Source organism: Hippocampus comes, unplaced genomic scaffold, assembly GCF_001891065.2.
Source record: "Hippocampus comes isolate QL1 unplaced genomic scaffold, H_comes_QL1_v1.1 scaffold261, whole genome shotgun sequence".
Taxonomy (NCBI): domain Eukaryota; kingdom Metazoa; phylum Chordata; class Actinopteri; order Syngnathiformes; family Syngnathidae; genus Hippocampus; species Hippocampus comes.
Genome location: NW_017805824.1, coordinates 1,794,028 through 1,810,742, shown reverse-complemented (window position 1 = coordinate 1,810,742; position 16,715 = coordinate 1,794,028). Strand labels below are relative to the sequence as shown.

General features: G+C 41.1%; 2 protein-coding genes across 4 annotated transcripts in view; one reads left to right on the top strand and one right to left on the bottom strand.

Moving 5' to 3' along the window:
* Nucleotides 1–584: 584 nt before the first annotated feature.
* Nucleotides 585–4,475, bottom strand: LOC109526007 (cytochrome b5-like). Its single transcript, XM_019886995.1, has 5 exons — nt 4,031–4,475; nt 2,481–2,609; nt 2,068–2,094; nt 1,945–1,973; nt 585–1,758 (listed from the first exon to the last, which is right to left on the bottom strand). The coding sequence occupies exons 1-5, from the start codon at nt 4,217–4,219 to the stop codon at nt 1,677–1,679; spliced, it is 456 nt and encodes a 151-aa protein (XP_019742554.1). The 5' UTR covers nt 4,220–4,475; the 3' UTR covers nt 585–1,676.
* Nucleotides 4,476–6,132: 1,657 nt separating this feature from the next.
* Nucleotides 6,133–16,715, top strand: part of dhx38 (DEAH (Asp-Glu-Ala-His) box polypeptide 38) — a 19,015-nt gene continuing 8,432 nt past the window's right edge. Inside the window, exons 1-22 of one of the 3 annotated variants that reach the window (XM_019886911.1) lie at nt 6,133–6,245; nt 6,367–6,407; nt 6,543–6,868; nt 7,136–7,314; nt 7,412–7,549; nt 8,256–8,418; nt 8,594–8,712; nt 8,843–8,916; nt 9,486–9,641; nt 9,709–9,870; nt 9,962–10,069; nt 10,256–10,377; nt 10,522–10,659; nt 10,748–10,934; nt 11,562–11,747; nt 11,856–11,996; nt 12,081–12,191; nt 13,132–13,248; nt 13,373–13,480; nt 13,569–13,681; nt 13,763–13,971; nt 14,978–15,132. In XM_019886911.1, the coding sequence (XP_019742470.1) occupies nt 6,221–6,245; nt 6,367–6,407; nt 6,543–6,868; nt 7,136–7,314; nt 7,412–7,549; nt 8,256–8,418; nt 8,594–8,712; nt 8,843–8,916; nt 9,486–9,641; nt 9,709–9,870; nt 9,962–10,069; nt 10,256–10,377; nt 10,522–10,659; nt 10,748–10,934; nt 11,562–11,747; nt 11,856–11,996; nt 12,081–12,191; nt 13,132–13,248; nt 13,373–13,480; nt 13,569–13,681; nt 13,763–13,971; nt 14,978–15,132 (3,078 nt within the window). In that variant the 5' untranslated portion in view covers nt 6,133–6,220. Of the gene's footprint in view, nt 6,246–6,366; nt 6,420–6,542; nt 6,869–7,135; nt 7,315–7,411; nt 7,550–8,255; nt 8,419–8,593; nt 8,713–8,842; nt 8,917–9,485; nt 9,642–9,708; nt 9,871–9,961; nt 10,070–10,255; nt 10,378–10,521; nt 10,660–10,747; nt 10,935–11,561; nt 11,748–11,855; nt 11,997–12,080; nt 12,192–13,131; nt 13,249–13,372; nt 13,481–13,568; nt 13,682–13,762; nt 13,972–14,977; nt 15,133–16,715 lie in introns of all 3 variants that reach the window. The other 2 variants (XM_019886910.1, XM_019886909.1) reach the window with 2 other exon arrangements.

Here is a 16,715-nt window from a genome sequence, read left to right as displayed (position 1 = left end):
TTACAGATTAGAAATAGGTGGAGACACTGTGAGGTTCTTGTGCGGCTAACTTTGGTGTCAAATTATAGAAATAGACAATTGCCAGAAATCATCTTCAACACTGGAATCGTTTTTAACCATGTCTCTCACGAAATCAGGAAAACAGCTCTATCGTGTTCTCCCTTATTTTACATTATCCATCATTTTTGCATCATGCAGGGCCGATGCACCATTGAAACGTTTTGGTTGTGGTATTCTATTGAGTGGGGAACATTGGTGTTATTGGACTTATGACGTTTGTCTATGATGCTACCTACATACACCAGGCTACCGAGAGACCAGAAATCTACAGACTGAATTGAGGCAATTGGAATCTTCTTTTTTGGTGACATTGTTTTCAAAAATGACTTGGGCAATTCTGCTACTAGGCTAACGATATGTAAACCTCTTAGGCGTCTGTTTATGCACGTGTGTGGGTGTAATGGAGTTTTTAGACATTTTCTATCAGATAATGAGTTGATTTCAATCTGTGAAAATGTCAATCAATCGGTCAGTCGTATTCAAAGCTGTTGTGGGGACATCGGTCTCACAGAATTAAACGGTGCTGAATATATTTGTGTATTATTTATTTTCATCAGGTTTTCAATGACATGAGATGGCAAACAAAGCAAACACAACAGCTGTCAGCATAGTAAACGTCAACTTCTGCTTCTGCAACTGGTATGATCTGTGCAAGCAGCAATAAATCATAACCCAAATTTCTGAAACAGTGCAGCTTCATGGGCAGATAAAGGGTTTCCAATTGCACAGGTGGACAATGTGTTTCAATTGTGTAATGTAAAGAAAAAAAAAGACAGCGCTGTACAATTTGCAACTGAATGGGTAATTTTTTTTTTTTACTAAACTGAGAAACCAGTTTCCAGATGTTTTTCATATTTCGTGTTTAACATATCCTTTGCAGACAGAAGGCATTTAAATCGATGCAACTTACTCAGCAGCTGCCAGCACAATGCACCAAAAATGTTTGGGACGGGTCAGTAAGACGTGCTATAGGAATACCCAGTTTGACAAGAGAACAACAATAAGACAAACCCTACTTATTAATTGTATTCTTCCTTGACAAGCATAGATTTGCAATGGATTTCACTATTTTCGGAGAAATAGGAAAACAACTGATGCACTGTAATGCCATTTATTAGGTTATGCTTAAACTGATCCATGATGGATGCAATCAAGTCTGACATCAGATCGATGCCATTGGACTGTAGCAGTAATTAATTATTTTCTCTCCAGATAAATGAATTAAAAAAAAACAAAACAAATTTTTGGTCTGCCATGATCCTGATTAGATTGAAAATCTTGATGCAGTTTCCTCCTGTGTGAAGTTTTTGACTGTTTCTTCAAAGCGGCCAAATAAAATCAACATAGACCAAACTTAGTCAAACAGATGCATAGTTAAATAAAATGACAAGGAGAGGCAAAAAAGATGCGATGAAATAAACCTGGAGGCAGTGAGGTTAATAGTCTCTCCTTGACTGCTGGACTTGGTGGACGATGACTCGAGGGCAGACGAACAATTGCCGTCCTCCCTCTCTACTGTGAGACCGTTCGAGGGGGTAAACTCTGCGAGGTGGTTTTGGTCAAACATTTCAAGGCCTCCAGATGAAGAGAATGAGATCAAATGGGAATGTCGGCACTTAAGAGGACACGTAGAAGCGATACAAGATGCCAATGAGGGTGGCAGCAATGGCTGGTATCATCCATGTGGTCCAGGAGTTGCTGAAGTCGGAGGGGGGAGGGGGGGGAAAGCACATCAACATCTTCAGAATATGGAACATTCACCAATGGTGATAATGTCATCAACATTACATCACTTCCAGCAGCCATTTTACTTTCCTTTAGATATCTAGTACAGTGTAGCATATCTACGTATTCTATAGTCCAGAAGAAATTTTGATGACTGACCTTGACTCTTCTGTAGTGACGTTTACATCCTGCAGAAGCAAACAGAAAATAAAAACAAAGACATGAGTAAATTATGTTTGTTTTGTAACTCTGAAGTTAAACCGTCAAGACTCCTATTCTTACCTTTGGCTTTTCATTTTTTCTGTCATCCTGCAAAGACAATCGGTACATTTAAAAATCGCTGGTGGCAGACAACTTCAGAAAATGTGCTCATTACAAGACCCACTGCACAAAACGGCCACAACTTTACGTGACTGTATGATCTAATGTGAACCAAGAGTTGTATGAAAATGATCAGGAAGCAATCATTAAAAGGGGACTCAGGGCAGTTCTCAGTGTTTGTGTATGTTTTTTTTTTTTAAATCCACCATGCTCAAGGAAGACCAACCTATCAGAGAGAGAATGCATGACCAACGAGCTGTCGATCATTTACCCTGTACACTCATCGCATGATGTGGCAGGATTCATTTTCTTCTGCATGGTAACAGAATGAAAGCAAACACTGACTGTCAAAGCTAGTAAAAGTTGTAGTTTACCATGTGAAGCTCCCCGATGCAGAACTGCTGCAGCATCTCTCTGGCATCCGTGGAGTGACCCACATCCTCAAAGCTCTCTGTTGCATCTGCACCGGCCTGCTCCAGCAACACTTCCTCACCTCCTGGATGCTACACACAAAACAAAAATAAAATCTCGCAATAGGCCCACAATTTGACATTTCTCTCTATTAGTCTCAAAATAACAAGGAAGACATTTGGTGTCATTCTGTTCATCAACGTGGTCTCCTTTTTATTATAATGACCCTCACACAAGATCAAAAACTCAAGGTGATAGAGCCTTGAATGGACATCCAATATCGCTACCTCTTCGGTAGACATTTTTCAAAACACTTTTGTTCAGGCAGGCATTGCAGTAAGATTAAATAGACTTGATTTGTTTTTTATTTTGATTGTATTGATATACATGTACGACTATATTCCATAACTATGTGAATCACTTGCAGTGAAAAGTGCTGTACAATTAAAATTTCATTACTTCGGGGCTTGTGATTTTTTTTCTCCCTCTCAGTATTATGATTTAAGATGTACCGCAATTGTTTTTTTTTCAACGCCCTTTTCACATTATTTTTTTTTAAAAACATACAAGCAATAACTGATTCTGTATTACAATAAACACCACATTTATGATAAATATATGTTTTGGTCTCATAGGCTCTCATGCTTTGGCTAAAATAAGAGCAGATGAAACATCAATTAATATGAAAACCTGTTTATCTACTTAAATTGTTAAATTACTGAATGCTTTGACTTGCAGACTTTTAAGCGTTCGCTACAACAACTTTACAAAATTCTACCAAACAGGTATGGCATAAACCTGAAGTCATAAATCAGATTACAATAAGACAAACAAATCTGTGGCTTTATCATTTCAACTTTTCATGTTTCATGAAACTGACATGTAAACACGCAGGCTGCACGACGTTATCACTGCACTTATCTAGGCACTATATGAATAGATGAATAAGACATATGTATATACAAAATAAAAATCCGTGTATACACTAATCATCGGTACAGTATTTATGTCAATTGACGTTACAAAGTTTATTAAAACGTCTGTTTAATAGATCAAGTTGCAAACTGTAATAAACGGTGCGTCAGTCACGTCCACTGTTGTAAATTGCACTTTTACCTGCAATACGAACTACGTAACCTTGTTTGGGCACAACGTGCAGGTTGCGCGTGCGCGGTTTGCATTTTGAACCGCCAATAGGTTACCACGTCAGTGTATGACGCAAGAATACTTAGCTACTTCCAGGAAGTAGCTTTGGCCGAAATTACAAGACTGGAAGCAAAGCGCAAAGTAACGATGCAACTATCCAGTTAAGTCAAGTCAGCTTTATCGTCACATATGCTCTATGTACAACATACAGCACAGATGAAATTTATTTCCTCTTAACTACAGTGCAAGCATGCAGTGCATTGAAAACACACACAGCTAAAAATAAGGGCAGCGAAACTGAACCGCATAAAAAAGACATAGCCGTATCACGAAAATACTTTCATCAACTTTCAAAGCTGAGCCTTACCTCTTCGAGGAAACTCGTGACGTCATAAACTTTATCGTGGATAATGAGCCATGTGTCATTGCTCATATTATGGACTTGTATATCTTCTAATGTGTAGTACTTGATATCATCTTTTAGACTTTTGCATTTTTCTTCACCTTTAGCAGGTCTGTCTTCGTTTGTTGGGTTGCCGATAATTTCCTCACCCATTTTTTGTTCGGCTGCAACAAAAACAGATGTAGCGACTGAGCGGCTCGTCAATTTTGATTCTGAAAACCAGGGGTTGACTCAAAAGCCAGGCAGCGGCTTCGTTTGAATTGCGCTTCTAATACGGAAAATGTTAAATATCGTAGAAGGATAACAACATAAACTTTCGTTGCAAAGCAATTCCGTACACTGAAAGCACCTCAAGTCCGAACGCCCCCGGACATCAGCAGATAAGAGACGTGACCAATGACATCCGTGTTATTTGGCAACCAGACGCAACCTCCACAGCTAGCCAATCAAATTGTGGCGTACGAAGTGAAAGCCAATCAAATTCAAGTACTCGACACATCACATGACCTAAATTGTCAAAATTGCGCTGCTGCAACGCATACGTTTTATGCGCGTTTACAGTGACATTTGCACCAGATTTTCATTTGTGTGCGATTATTGTAATTTGGTGGTATAATATTCACAATAAGAAAAAGTGGATCTATTCGAAATATATAGCTCATTTTGTCACCTGCGTCTTCTGCAATAACACGTTGAAATTGATGTTTATCGGCCCAAAATTGCAAAACGTCTGAATACCTGACATTCTGCTAAAAGAAAGAATACAAATTAATAATAATAATAATACATTTTATTGATAGTTTTCCCCAGGTGAGTTTCCCCCCTCCTAACATTTATTAATCTGCATTGTTTTTTTTGTTTTTTTTTTAGAAAATATGTTTTATTATTTTATATTTATTATCACAAATAATAATTGACAAATAAATTATTGATGATTAAAAACAAAAGACTACAAAGAAAATGTGGCTGCTTATGTAAGCATGATGAAGCAGAGCACGACTAGATAGTCATGAAATTCTTATAATGATTTACAGATTAGAAATAGGTGGAGACACTGTGAGGTTCTTGTGCGGCTAACTTTTTTTTTTTTTTAGAAAATATGTTTTATTATTTTATATTTATTATCACAAATAATAATTGACAAATAAATTATTGATGATTAAAAACAAAAGACTACAAAGAAAATGTGGCTGCTTATGTAAGCATGATGAAGCAGAGCACGACTAGATAGTCATGAAATTCTTATAATGATTTACAGATTAGAAATAGGTGGAGACACTGTGAGGTTCTTGTGCGGCTAACTTTGGTGTCAAATTATAGAAATAGACAATTGCCAGAAATCATCTTCAACACTGGAATCGTTTTTAACCATGTCTCTCACGAAATCAGGAAAACAGCTCTATCGTGTTCTCCCTTATTTTACATTATCCATCATTTTTGCATCATGCAGGGCCGATGCACCATTGAAACGTTTTGGTTGTGGTATTCTATTGAGTGGGGAACATTGGTGTTATTGGACTTATGACGTTTGTCTATGATGCTACCTACATACACCAGGAGCTTCCACTAGCACCGAGAGAGCGAGCCAATGTCCTTCTGGGGAAGAATGCATTCCAGAAGAGATATGAATAGCGACAAGAGCTGGTGATAAAGTCAAATAAAGTGAAGAAAGAAAATGGACTCATGGGATAGCAGAATTGAGCCATGCCCCCTGGATGTGTGTGTTACTCACCAGTGAACAAACGACCGGCTGTAGAAAAAATGCAGTTGCTTGTTTACATTCAAACTGGTCTTGTGAGTGAACGATGTCATGCATGCTGTGATCGCGAGATTAAGATTTCAGTTTCTCAGCATCCTCTTGCATGACAACTAAATCTATATTTTAATTAGAAAGTAATATTCTATTGATTGTATTTATGTACATATCCAGCTGAAAGAAGAATCAGTGCACTCGTTGATCAGAATTATATTGGCTTGTTTGTCCCCAATTAAGGCCATATAGCTCCTTCAAAAGAGGGTAAAGGAATTTTTTAACTAAGAAGCACTGGTCACCATTTTAGGTGGGTTCTACGATCATCACCAAAACAGTGGGGGCAGCATTGTACTAAACCTGCTCAGTGTGACGACATTCCATTCGAAGAAGAGGGACGAGCAATGGCGGCGGACTTATCTGTAAACAGTTACGTTCGGTTGATGAACGTGTTGTCAAAATAATTGTTTCTTGAGCAGCCACGCAGGTTTGCTGATTTTAGAAAAAAAAAACAGCCCGCTTTGAGCATTTTGTCGCTTTTCCCTGTCAGGGCTGGTAGCTAACCAGCTAGCAGGGGATCGCCACGCTTTGGTAAGTTTCATGGTACTTCATTGTCACGAACGGTATAGAATGTCATATACAGTATGATTGAACGTCGGCTCCTCAGTACACAATACGTTTCATCATAGGTTGTATTAGACTTAAACCATTCATTATCCCTCGCAGATAATGGATGACGATGATTCAATGCATAGATTGGAGGGGACCAATTCAAAAATCGAAGTTGGAGGACTGATAGTCAAGAAGAAGAGCGCGGCTGCAGATCATGTTTTCCGGGCACCGACCCCGCGCACCTCTCTGCTGGGCTTGGATCTGCTGGCGGCACAGAAAAGGAAAGAGCGAGAGAGTAAAGAACTGAGTGAAGCTGGTGGCGAGGACGGAGCTAGAAAAAAATCCAGGGTTTCCTCATACAAGGACTGGGAGGAAAGCAAAAGTGATTCTGGTTCTGATGATGAAGATGATGAGAAGAATGGACAGGATAAAAAAGAGAAGTAAGTGCAAATCAAATACAGTTTTAATTAAATCTGAGCCATAGTTGTCTCATGTGATGCTTAAATAGAATCAACTGAACTATCATAATTTAAATGAGGAAACTTGTAACCTTATAAAAAACAAAACAAAAAAAAACACTGTTAAACTTCTTGTGATAATTGCACAAATTGAAATGGGCAATATAATCAAAGGAAGGAAAACTTTGAACATTAAATGTACAACCTGTAAATGACTATTTAAGTAATCCTTTTCTTTTCACATGCCAGCAGGAAATACCGTACCAGTGGCTCAGAGACTCCCTCCAGTCCTGGAGGAGTCAGTGAGGAGTTCCGTCGCCGACACGAGCAGAGAGAAAAAGACAGACGTGAGCAGGGTGTCTACATCTCCTCGAAAGATGACGGGAACAGAAACAAAGATAAGAACAGAGATCGGCGGAGTGAAAAAGGTGATTCCAAAGAGATCTTGCAATTTTTTTTTTTTGTTGCTGATTCTCAATTTTTAGCTGTGCTGCTAACATTTCTTTTTCTTGTGGAATACACCAGAGGGCAGCTCCAGCAGCCGCTCAGAGCGTTTGCACCGCAGTGAGCGGAGTGAGCGCTCACAGAGAGATGGCTGGTCAGATCGCATCAGCCGGGGTAGCAGGCGGGATGAACCGCAAACGCCACAACAACGTCCGAGAGGTAGGTTTTGTTTGTCGTCTTCTCATTTTTCGCACTCGATGTGTGCAATATTACAAAATATGTATGATGATGGAAAGCTACATGAGCATTCATTTGACCTTGATGTCCAGCTTAAGGTGCATGTAATAAGCGCTCATTGTCCTCACCAGTAAGACAATTCGGCTCACTAATAAATTGACTAGGGTGCACTAGTAGAATGACTGTGTCTGACTAGTGCTAGTGAAACACTACTACCTAACAGAATTTTATAAGGTCACTAGTATTTACATGTACCACACAGCTGTCAACTGTTTCACTTCTGCCTCTCTAGTAAGATGTGGTTGTCCTCCTAGAATGCCAAAGTTGTCTTAATAGTGAGGACAATGAGCGCACTAGTGGATGGACCTAAAACTGGAATTCAAGGATAGCAAATACTATAAATGCTGAAATGACTTTCCATATACATTACTGTAAAGATGCACTTGTGCAATTGACAAAAAAACTGACTGGGCTGTTCGACATTTGCCTCAACAATAATGCTGATATTATTTTAACTGAGTAGAAAAATTGCATAATCCTTCCCAAAATTGAGGATACATTGGCTGGTATATAAATTCCATTTACGATATAAAATGATGACAATTATAAGCCTCCCTATGATGGACTACATACCGAAAACAAGAACATAGTTTAAAAGATTATTATTATTATTTATTTTTCAAAACAGATGGTTCTACGCCTTCCCGCTCCAACTGGGAAGAAGATGACAGTGGCTATGCCAGTTCACGGCATTCCCAGTGGGAGTCTCCCTCCCCTGCGCCTTCTGCAAAAGAATCAGATCGCTCGGAACGTAGTCGTGACTCTGGCCGGGAGAGCGAAAGAAGAGACAGGTAGACGTTTATTATGTTGAAATTATGTGGTCGTGATGATGCATCATGTAGTGGTTTGTATAAAATGTTGTACACTCGATTATTATTTATTGGGTTTTTTTTTCAACCCTTGGGTGAGGGTTATTATCACATAGTGCCTAAATCTTTTAAAATGTCATATCTGCTCTGATTTCAGGTCAGTGAGAGGCCGCTACGCTGACAACACGCCCCTCCCCACCCCATCCTACAAGTACAACGAGTGGGCCAATGACAGAAAGCATTTAGGTTCCACACCTCGTTTATCCCAAGGAAAAGGTAACAAATATCCACCCCCTCAATACCCGCAATAGAGTGAAAATTCAATAGTATGGTAAATGTGTCTTCGAAACCATTTTTAATTTGAAAGATTCCTTACTAGAGTACGTACGCCCTTTGATTATTGTAGGTAAAAAAGAAGGTGGGACTGGAATTTCATTTGACAATGAAGATGAGAAAGAGCAGTGGGAAGAAGATCAAAAGGTTGGCTTATTGATATATCTTTCTATGTTTTCTTCATTAGGGATGCACTGATACCACTTGTAACAGTACAAGTAATTCCATTTGAGTACTCAACCATACCATGTACTCGTACTTGATCATGCGATTTTGTGTTGCGGTTGAGGAGAAAGTGTGTTTTATTATTGTCAAATCATATTTTTCAAAAACATGGCATAGGGTTCACTCAAATATAACACTTTTGAGAGTAACAACTTGTCATTGCTGCCATTTTAACATCCATCTGCATGATTTGGGATCCATCTTGCCTTGCACTTATAACCTCTCACACAAAGCATTTTAGTTCTAAAATGAACTTGGTAAGACAGCTCAAGTGATGCATCATCACACCATCGCTTGAAGTGTTTTCTTCCAGCCCATACCTGGAAGTCATAGTCGAGCTTGTGAAGCGGTATTGACGTTGTAGTAACAGAGCATTTTTAAGCATATGAGTACAGCCGTACAGTATCAGTTGCATCCCTTCCCGATAACTCTACATATATACATTGTAAATTGCTCAAAGTATCCGATTCTAATTCATCCACTGTTTTCAGCAAGCCGACAGAGACTGGTACATGATGGACGAAGGCTACGATGAGTTCCACAACCCTTTCACTTCCACGTCTGATGAATATGTCAAGAAGAGAGAGCAGATTCTTCAGAAGCAGACTCAGAAACGAATATCCGCCCAGAAACGTCAAATCAACGAGGTACCTTACCGAGCGTGTGTTTATTTCGTTCTGTCTCACTAACAGGGCTATGTTTCTGTGTTAACAGGACAACGAGCGATGGGAGACCAACCGCATGTTGACAAGCGGGGTGGTGCAGCGGTTGGAGGTGGATGAAGACTTTGAGGAGGACAATGCTACAAAGGTTCACTTGCTGGTTCACAATTTGGTCCCTCCATTCTTGGATGGAAGAATAGTCTTCACCAAACAGGTAAAACACGATTGGCTGAGCTTCACATAATGGAAACAAGCTACATATTTAAACATTTTGGCTTCTAAGTGTGTTTGCCTTGTCACCGCAGCCAGAACCCATCATCCCCGTGAAAGACGCCACCTCCGACTTGGCCATCATCTCCCGCAAGGGCAGTCAGCTCGTTCGTAAACACCGTGAGCAGAAAGAACGCAAAAAGGTTGGCTGCTAACAAAGACCTTAACACAAAAATGGGAGCATGAATGTGTAACCAACACAATAGCATTGGTTACACATTTATTATAACGTGGTGTCCCCATCTACTTTTGTACTGTGACTCAAGACTATCAGGTGTGTGTGTTCAGATGTTTAATCTGCATAGCATAATAGGTAAATATGTTTTCAGGCACAGCACAAACATTGGGAACTGGCAGGCACTAAGCTGGGGGACATCATGGGCATCCAGAAGAAAGAAGATGATGCTTCTGGAGGTCAAGTGGTTGGCGAGGATGGCAAAGTAGACTACAGGTTTGTCTTGATGGCAGTTTTTTTTTTTTTTTTTTTTGCGTTTCACAACGCAGTGACCACGTCTCACTCACAGAGCCATGGTGTCCATTTGTTGAACCATTCATATTCATTTCAATGAGGTCTCCTTCTCCCTTGGCTCTGTAGAGCAGAGCAGAAGTTTGCAGATCACATGAAAGAAAAGAGTGAGGCCAGCAGTGAGTTTGCTAAGAAGAAAAGCATTCTGGAGCAGAGACAGTATTTGCCTATTTTTGCTGTGAGGCAGCAGCTTCTTAACATCATAAGGTACACATTCACTTATAGACACTTTTCTTCATAGATTAAATTCTTTGACTGAAGTTCTGTGGTCAGCGATGTCTTTCTGCCCCTGTAGGGACAACAGCATTGTGATTGTTGTTGGCGAAACAGGCAGTGGAAAAACCACTCAGCTGACGCAGTACCTCCATGAGGATGGCTACACCAGCTATGGCATGGTGGGCTGTACTCAGCCCCGCAGAGTAGCCGCCATGAGCGTGGCCAAGAGGGTCAGCGAGGAGATCGGCACCAATCTCGGAGAAGAAGTAAGCCAAACTAGCACTCCACTCCATATAAGCAAGGCAAATACGCCATGCCCTTTCCTTGCCCTTGATTCCAAAAGTAAATAAGTAAGTAAGCCCAAAAGGAATAGCTTGAAGACTACAAATGGGACAGTATATTGTCCATTAAGGAATATGATAAAATAAGATAACCTTTATTTGTCCCACACTGGGGAAATTTGCAGTCTACAGCAGCAAAATTGGTGAAAAATTGTCAGCACTGTTTAACTTGTAGGCAGCCTGGTGATTTTGGGTTTGAATCTCGGCTGCGGTGTTTGCATGTTACCCCCCCCCCCGCTTTCTAAATATGCCAACTTCCTCCCACGTTCCAAAGTGCGTGTTGGGTTAAATTGTCCATAAGTGTGAATGTGATTATGAGTCGTCGTCTATCTATATGCGCCCTGCAATGAGCAGGCCACCAGTCCATGGTGAGGTGTTAGCTGTGATAGTCTCGAGCTCACCCACTTTCAGAATGGGGTAAATGGGGAGAAAAGCTGTCTGGAAAAGGGTGTCTGACCTTTCATAAGCAAAGGAACACTGCCACCTAGTGGAAGAGGACGGATGTGTTGTAGCATGTCATCTGAATAGAAATGAGTCTTATGTACCCCGCAGGTGGGCTATGCAATTCGTTTTGAGGACTGCACATGTGAGAAAACGATGATCAAGTACATGACGGATGGTATCCTGCTCAGAGAGTCACTGAGGGAGTCCGACCTGGACCACTACAGCGCTGTCATCATGGACGAAGCTCATGAACGCTCCTTGAACACTGACGTGCTGTTTGGTTTGCTCCGTGAGGTTAGTTCCCTTGTCCCAAGCCTGCTTTGTTTGGAACATATGAAGACGTCATGAACATCACGATTCATTTTCTTTCTTTTTTTTTTTTTTTTTTGTCGATGCTACCAGGTTGTTTCTCGGCGCACAGACTTGAAACTTATTGTCACTTCAGCAACAATGGACTCGGACAAATTTGCAGCGTTTTTCGGCAACGTGCCAATATTCAACATTCCGGGAAGAACATTTCCAGTGGACATTTTGTTTAGCAAGGTATGTCTACTTTTGTCTCTTGTTCTATAACCACTGCAATGATCGATTGGCATGTTTTTGTGATTTTTGTTTGGTGGTGTTTAGACTCCTCAGGAGGACTACGTAGAGGCAGCAGTGAAACAGGCCCTGCAGATCCACCTCAGCGGGTTGGTTGGCGACATCCTCATCTTCATGCCGGGTCAGGAGGATATTGAGGTGAGGGACAAGGCGGCTATACGAAGGTGCAGTTCCAAAAAATTGATGATTAGAATATTGTGGATTAATTCAGTTTCATGTTATATTTTAACCCAATTCCATTGAAGTTAGGACATTTGGTCTAACATAAATACAAACACAATACATATATTTAATACACTACAAAGACAAGATATTTAATGTTCAAACTGAAAAGCATTTGTTTTGTTTGTTTTTTGTTTTTGCAAATAATGTAGAATTTTATGGCCTCAACATGTTTGTAAAAAAGCTTAGACAGGTGGGAAAAAAAGACAGACAAAGTTGAAGAATGCTCATCAAACACCTGTTTAGAACATGCCACAGGTGAGCAGACTGACTGGGAACAGGTGGGTACCATGATTGGGTACAAAAGGAGCTTCCTCGAATTGCTCAATCATTCAGGAGCAAAGATGGGGCGAGGTTCACTTCTGTGTGAGAGAAAAAAAAAAGACATCATAGTGTAAAGGAAATCACCACATGTGCTCAGGAACACTTCGGAAAACCAGTGTCAGTAAATACAGCTCAGTTTCAGTGCGACATCCGTAAGTGCAGCCTAAAGCTCTACGATGCAAAGCAAAAGCCATTTATCAACAACACCCCAGAAATGCTGCTGGCTTCTCAGGGGCCGATCTCATCTAAAATGGACGGATGCAAAATGGAAAAATGTTCTGTGGTCTGATGAGTCCACGTTTCAAATTGGTTTTGGAAATTGTGGACGTCGTGTCCTCTGGGGCCAAAGAGGAAAAGAACCACCCAGACTGGTATGGACACAAAGTTCAAAAGCCAGCATCACTGATGCTGCGGGGCTGTGTTAGTGCCAATGGCATGGGCAACTTACACATCTGTGAAGGCACCATTAATGCTGCAAGGTACATACAGAAGTTGTGTTATATGATAAATGTGTCCATCCTTGTTCTTGTAGGTAACATCAGATCAGATTGTGGAGCGACTGGAAGATTTGGATAACGCTCCTGCTCTGGCTGTGCTACCCATTTACTCCCAGCTGCCCTCGGACCTACAGGCCAAAATTTTCCAGAAGGTTTCTTTTAATTTTTCTCTTTCATGTTTTTGTTTGTTGAGTGACTTTTCCTTATATTGGATTGGTGCAGTGGAGACTAGTGTTCAAACACGCTCACCCCCATTGCTTTTCTTTGCCCGCTCAGGCCCCAGACGGTGTTCGGAAATGTATTGTTGCTACAAACATAGCAGAGACTTCCCTCACTGTGGATGGTATCATGTTTGTTGTGGATGCTGGATACTGCAAACTTAAGGTATTCCTCCGCTTCCAACAGCTCGTAATTACAATACTCCTCTGACGTAACAGGCGATGTGACAAGTTGTTTAACACCCATTGAACAGGTGTTCAATCCTCGCATTGGAATGGATGCTCTACAAGTATATCCCATCAGTCAGGCAAATGCGAACCAGCGTGCTGGCAGAGCAGGCCGTACAGGACCGGGGCAGTGTTACAGGTATTCAGTTTGTTTGTTGACACTGACGAGATGTGATTAGCACTTATTCATGATATAATTCAAACCTCCCTTTCCACCCAGGCTCTATACTCAGAGTGCCTATAAGAATGAGATGCTGACCACCACCATCCCGGAGATTCAGAGGACCAACTTGGCCAATGTGGTCTTGCTGTTGAAGTCGCTGGGTGTTCAGGATTTACTCCTTTTCCACTTCATGGACCCGCCACCCGAAGACAACATGCTCAACTCCATGTACCAGCTTTGGATCCTGGGAGCGCTCGATAACACTGGTGCGTGAAATAGGTTGTTTCACTGACATTTCGAGTCTTGCTTATATCTGAGTCTCACATTTAAACCGTCCTTTGATTACTGTCGGTTGATATTAAGATGAAAAACAGCTTGCCAAAGAGATGAATTGTTCCAGTTGGTATTAAAAATTCCTTATTTGGAGGGGTTAGGGTTCGTGGCGTTGACGTCTTAAGCATTTAGCGGCATCTAGTGGTGACTTTCCAGATTATCTCCAACAAATATATTCCTTTTTCATATCCGACTGCATTCTCATCCCTCCTTTTCCAAATGGTGTCATGAGGTATTTGGGCGTTTTGACATTTTCAGAATGCCATTATTGTGACTGTAACCTGACCGGGGACCTGCTCAGGCTTCATACATGAGGCTAAAATGTCATCATTCAGCCTCATTTTGAGCTCAAACTAAATTCCTGTAACTGTACTATGCATTTGATCATATCTTTCTGCTTGGACCTCCGTCATTCATGGCCCTCATATAAAAGCCGCATCTGCAAACAAGTCTTGATGAGCGAGTTGCAGATTTGGCCAGTCAAGTCATTGCCGGGTAACCGATCCAGTGCTTGATTCAACTGGCCGGGCCTCACCTCTGTCTCATCCTGAGCCGTACTGCAGGGATTTAGGGATTTGGGGATAAGGAAGGACTTTTGATGATTCCTTGTATGGTGTGTTAACAGCAGATTACCTCTGATTAAGTTTTACCTGCCCCAAACTGGCTGCTCTGCTTCTCCCTCAGTGTAAGCTTCTTAGACTCTGTCACCTAATCATCCAAATCAGAGCTGGCAAAGTTTTTTGATCTCGCTCCTTTTTTCTAGTCTTGAGTATTCGGAACAGTCAGTAGTTCACCCCCATCTTGTACGCTGACAGAAAAAAAAAGGTGCCGTTTTGTGCTGGCTTCTCATGCTAGCAGGCTTTTGATGGAAAAGAAGCTTATAACTCACCTTAAACATTAAATTATTCTTTATGTATGACTTAATTACCATGCTTTTAGGTTCTTTGACGCCAACTGGCCGAATGATGGTGGAATTTCCCCTCGACCCGGCATTGTCCAAGATGCTAATTGTTTCCTGCGACATGGGCTGCAGCGCCGATATCCTCATCATCGTTTCCATGCTGTCTGTGCCGGCCATCTTTTACAGACCAAAGGTTTGACCCAGTCATGTTTTAGACAATTTATGTATATTTATATGATATAAATATTTGTTTTTCATAGTGTTGCCGTCGGACGGAATCCTTTTGTGTCCAAATGTGGTCAATTTCATATTTGTGCACAAATGGATGCTATTGGTTTGTCCCCACGTCTGCTTCTGCTTTTATGCGTTATCAATGGCTTGTAAACAAATCTATTCATAAAAATTGCGTGATGCTATTATGAATCAATGGCAGACTTCCCACACGACAGTTTCCAAAACTGTGGCTTTTCAGGAGCCCCCCAAAAACGACATGCTTGTTCTATCGTCAAAGCGAGCAGCCATTTTCAACCCTTTAGACTGGTCAATCTTTCGTCAAAATAACACACACCCGTGGGCTGACAAATAGTGTAGATTTACAAAAATCTATTACATTTACCAAATGGTTACATAGGAGGTTTTGGGCCGGTGTTTGTTGTCCCACATTTATACAATATATATTTTTTTTATATGAAGAGCAAAGGTGGCATCATGCACCAAAAGTAAATTATATGGGGATGATGTCATGGCATCGCCTCAAAGTATTTAATAAATTGTTTTGATCTCATCTTGATGTTCCTCAAAGCAACTTGGAGGCATATTTGTTCGTTAGGTACCATCTGGTGTTTCGGTCTTTGATATTATGTAATCTTTCATCTAATGCATATATGTCAAAGTGCCGGCCCGCGGGCGAAATCTGGCCCGCGAGAATGTTTTCAGTGGCCCCTGGGATGATATTGATTTATTATTAGAACCGGCCCGCGGACTGCAGCAAGCCGAGAGCCCGCAGATCTTTTACACGCACCAAAACTACATTTCCCACAATGCAACAGTCACGCTCCAAGCAGTCGGCCGCTTTATTTAAATATTTATTCGTCTAGCAGTTGTTCCCATAACAGTGACATTAGCTTTCAGATACCCATCAAAAATGGCAAAACGGAAGGTGGACACTGAGAACCGGGGGTTTTAAACAAGGTGAGAGTCGAAGAACATGTTCATGGACGTAGCTGGAAAACCTGTGTGTCTTCTGTGTGGAGAAAGTGTGGCGCGATTGAAATAGTGTAATCTGAGACGACATCATGAAACGAAACACGCAAACAAGAACATGGACATGGAGGGGGAAGGGGGATTTCATTAAAAACTGTATACTTAACGTTTGTGACGAAGTTTACCCCGAAAAAAAGCAACTCTTTTTAAACGTGAGCATTAGCAGAAACACAATTGCAGTGTTTCTGCAAAGATACGGCAGTGCGTGCTGCGCAATTTGCCCGTTTCCTCCCCGACACAGTGGTCCCGCTGCGCATCCAGGCTGCTCAAACGTTGTCGAAAGTTTGGCAGCACATACGTGTGTGAACAACTATTTTCTTTGATGAAGCTGAACAAAACATCACACAGAAGTCGATTTACTGCTGAACACCCTCACTCAATTTTGAGGATTTGCCCAGCTCAGAGCCTGCCCCCAAATATTGATGAACTTGTAGAAAAATTAAGACACCACCGAGTATCAGCCTCAGCCTCAAAGAAGTGAATATTACTTATAATATACTGTGCAATCACATA

Coding starts and splice junctions, on each gene's coding strand:
- LOC109526007 (XM_019886995.1), bottom strand. CDS start 4,219: ATGGGTGAGGAAATTATCGGCAACCCAACAAACGAAGACAGACCTGCT. Junction 2,610..4,030: donor TCACGAGTTTCCTCGAAGAG/GTAAGGCTCAGC, acceptor TTTTGTGTGTAG/CATCCAGGAGGTGAGGAAGT. Junction 1,759..1,944: donor GTCACTACAGAAGAGTCAAG/GTCAGTCATCAA, acceptor CTCCGACTTCAG/CAACTCCTGGACCACATGGA.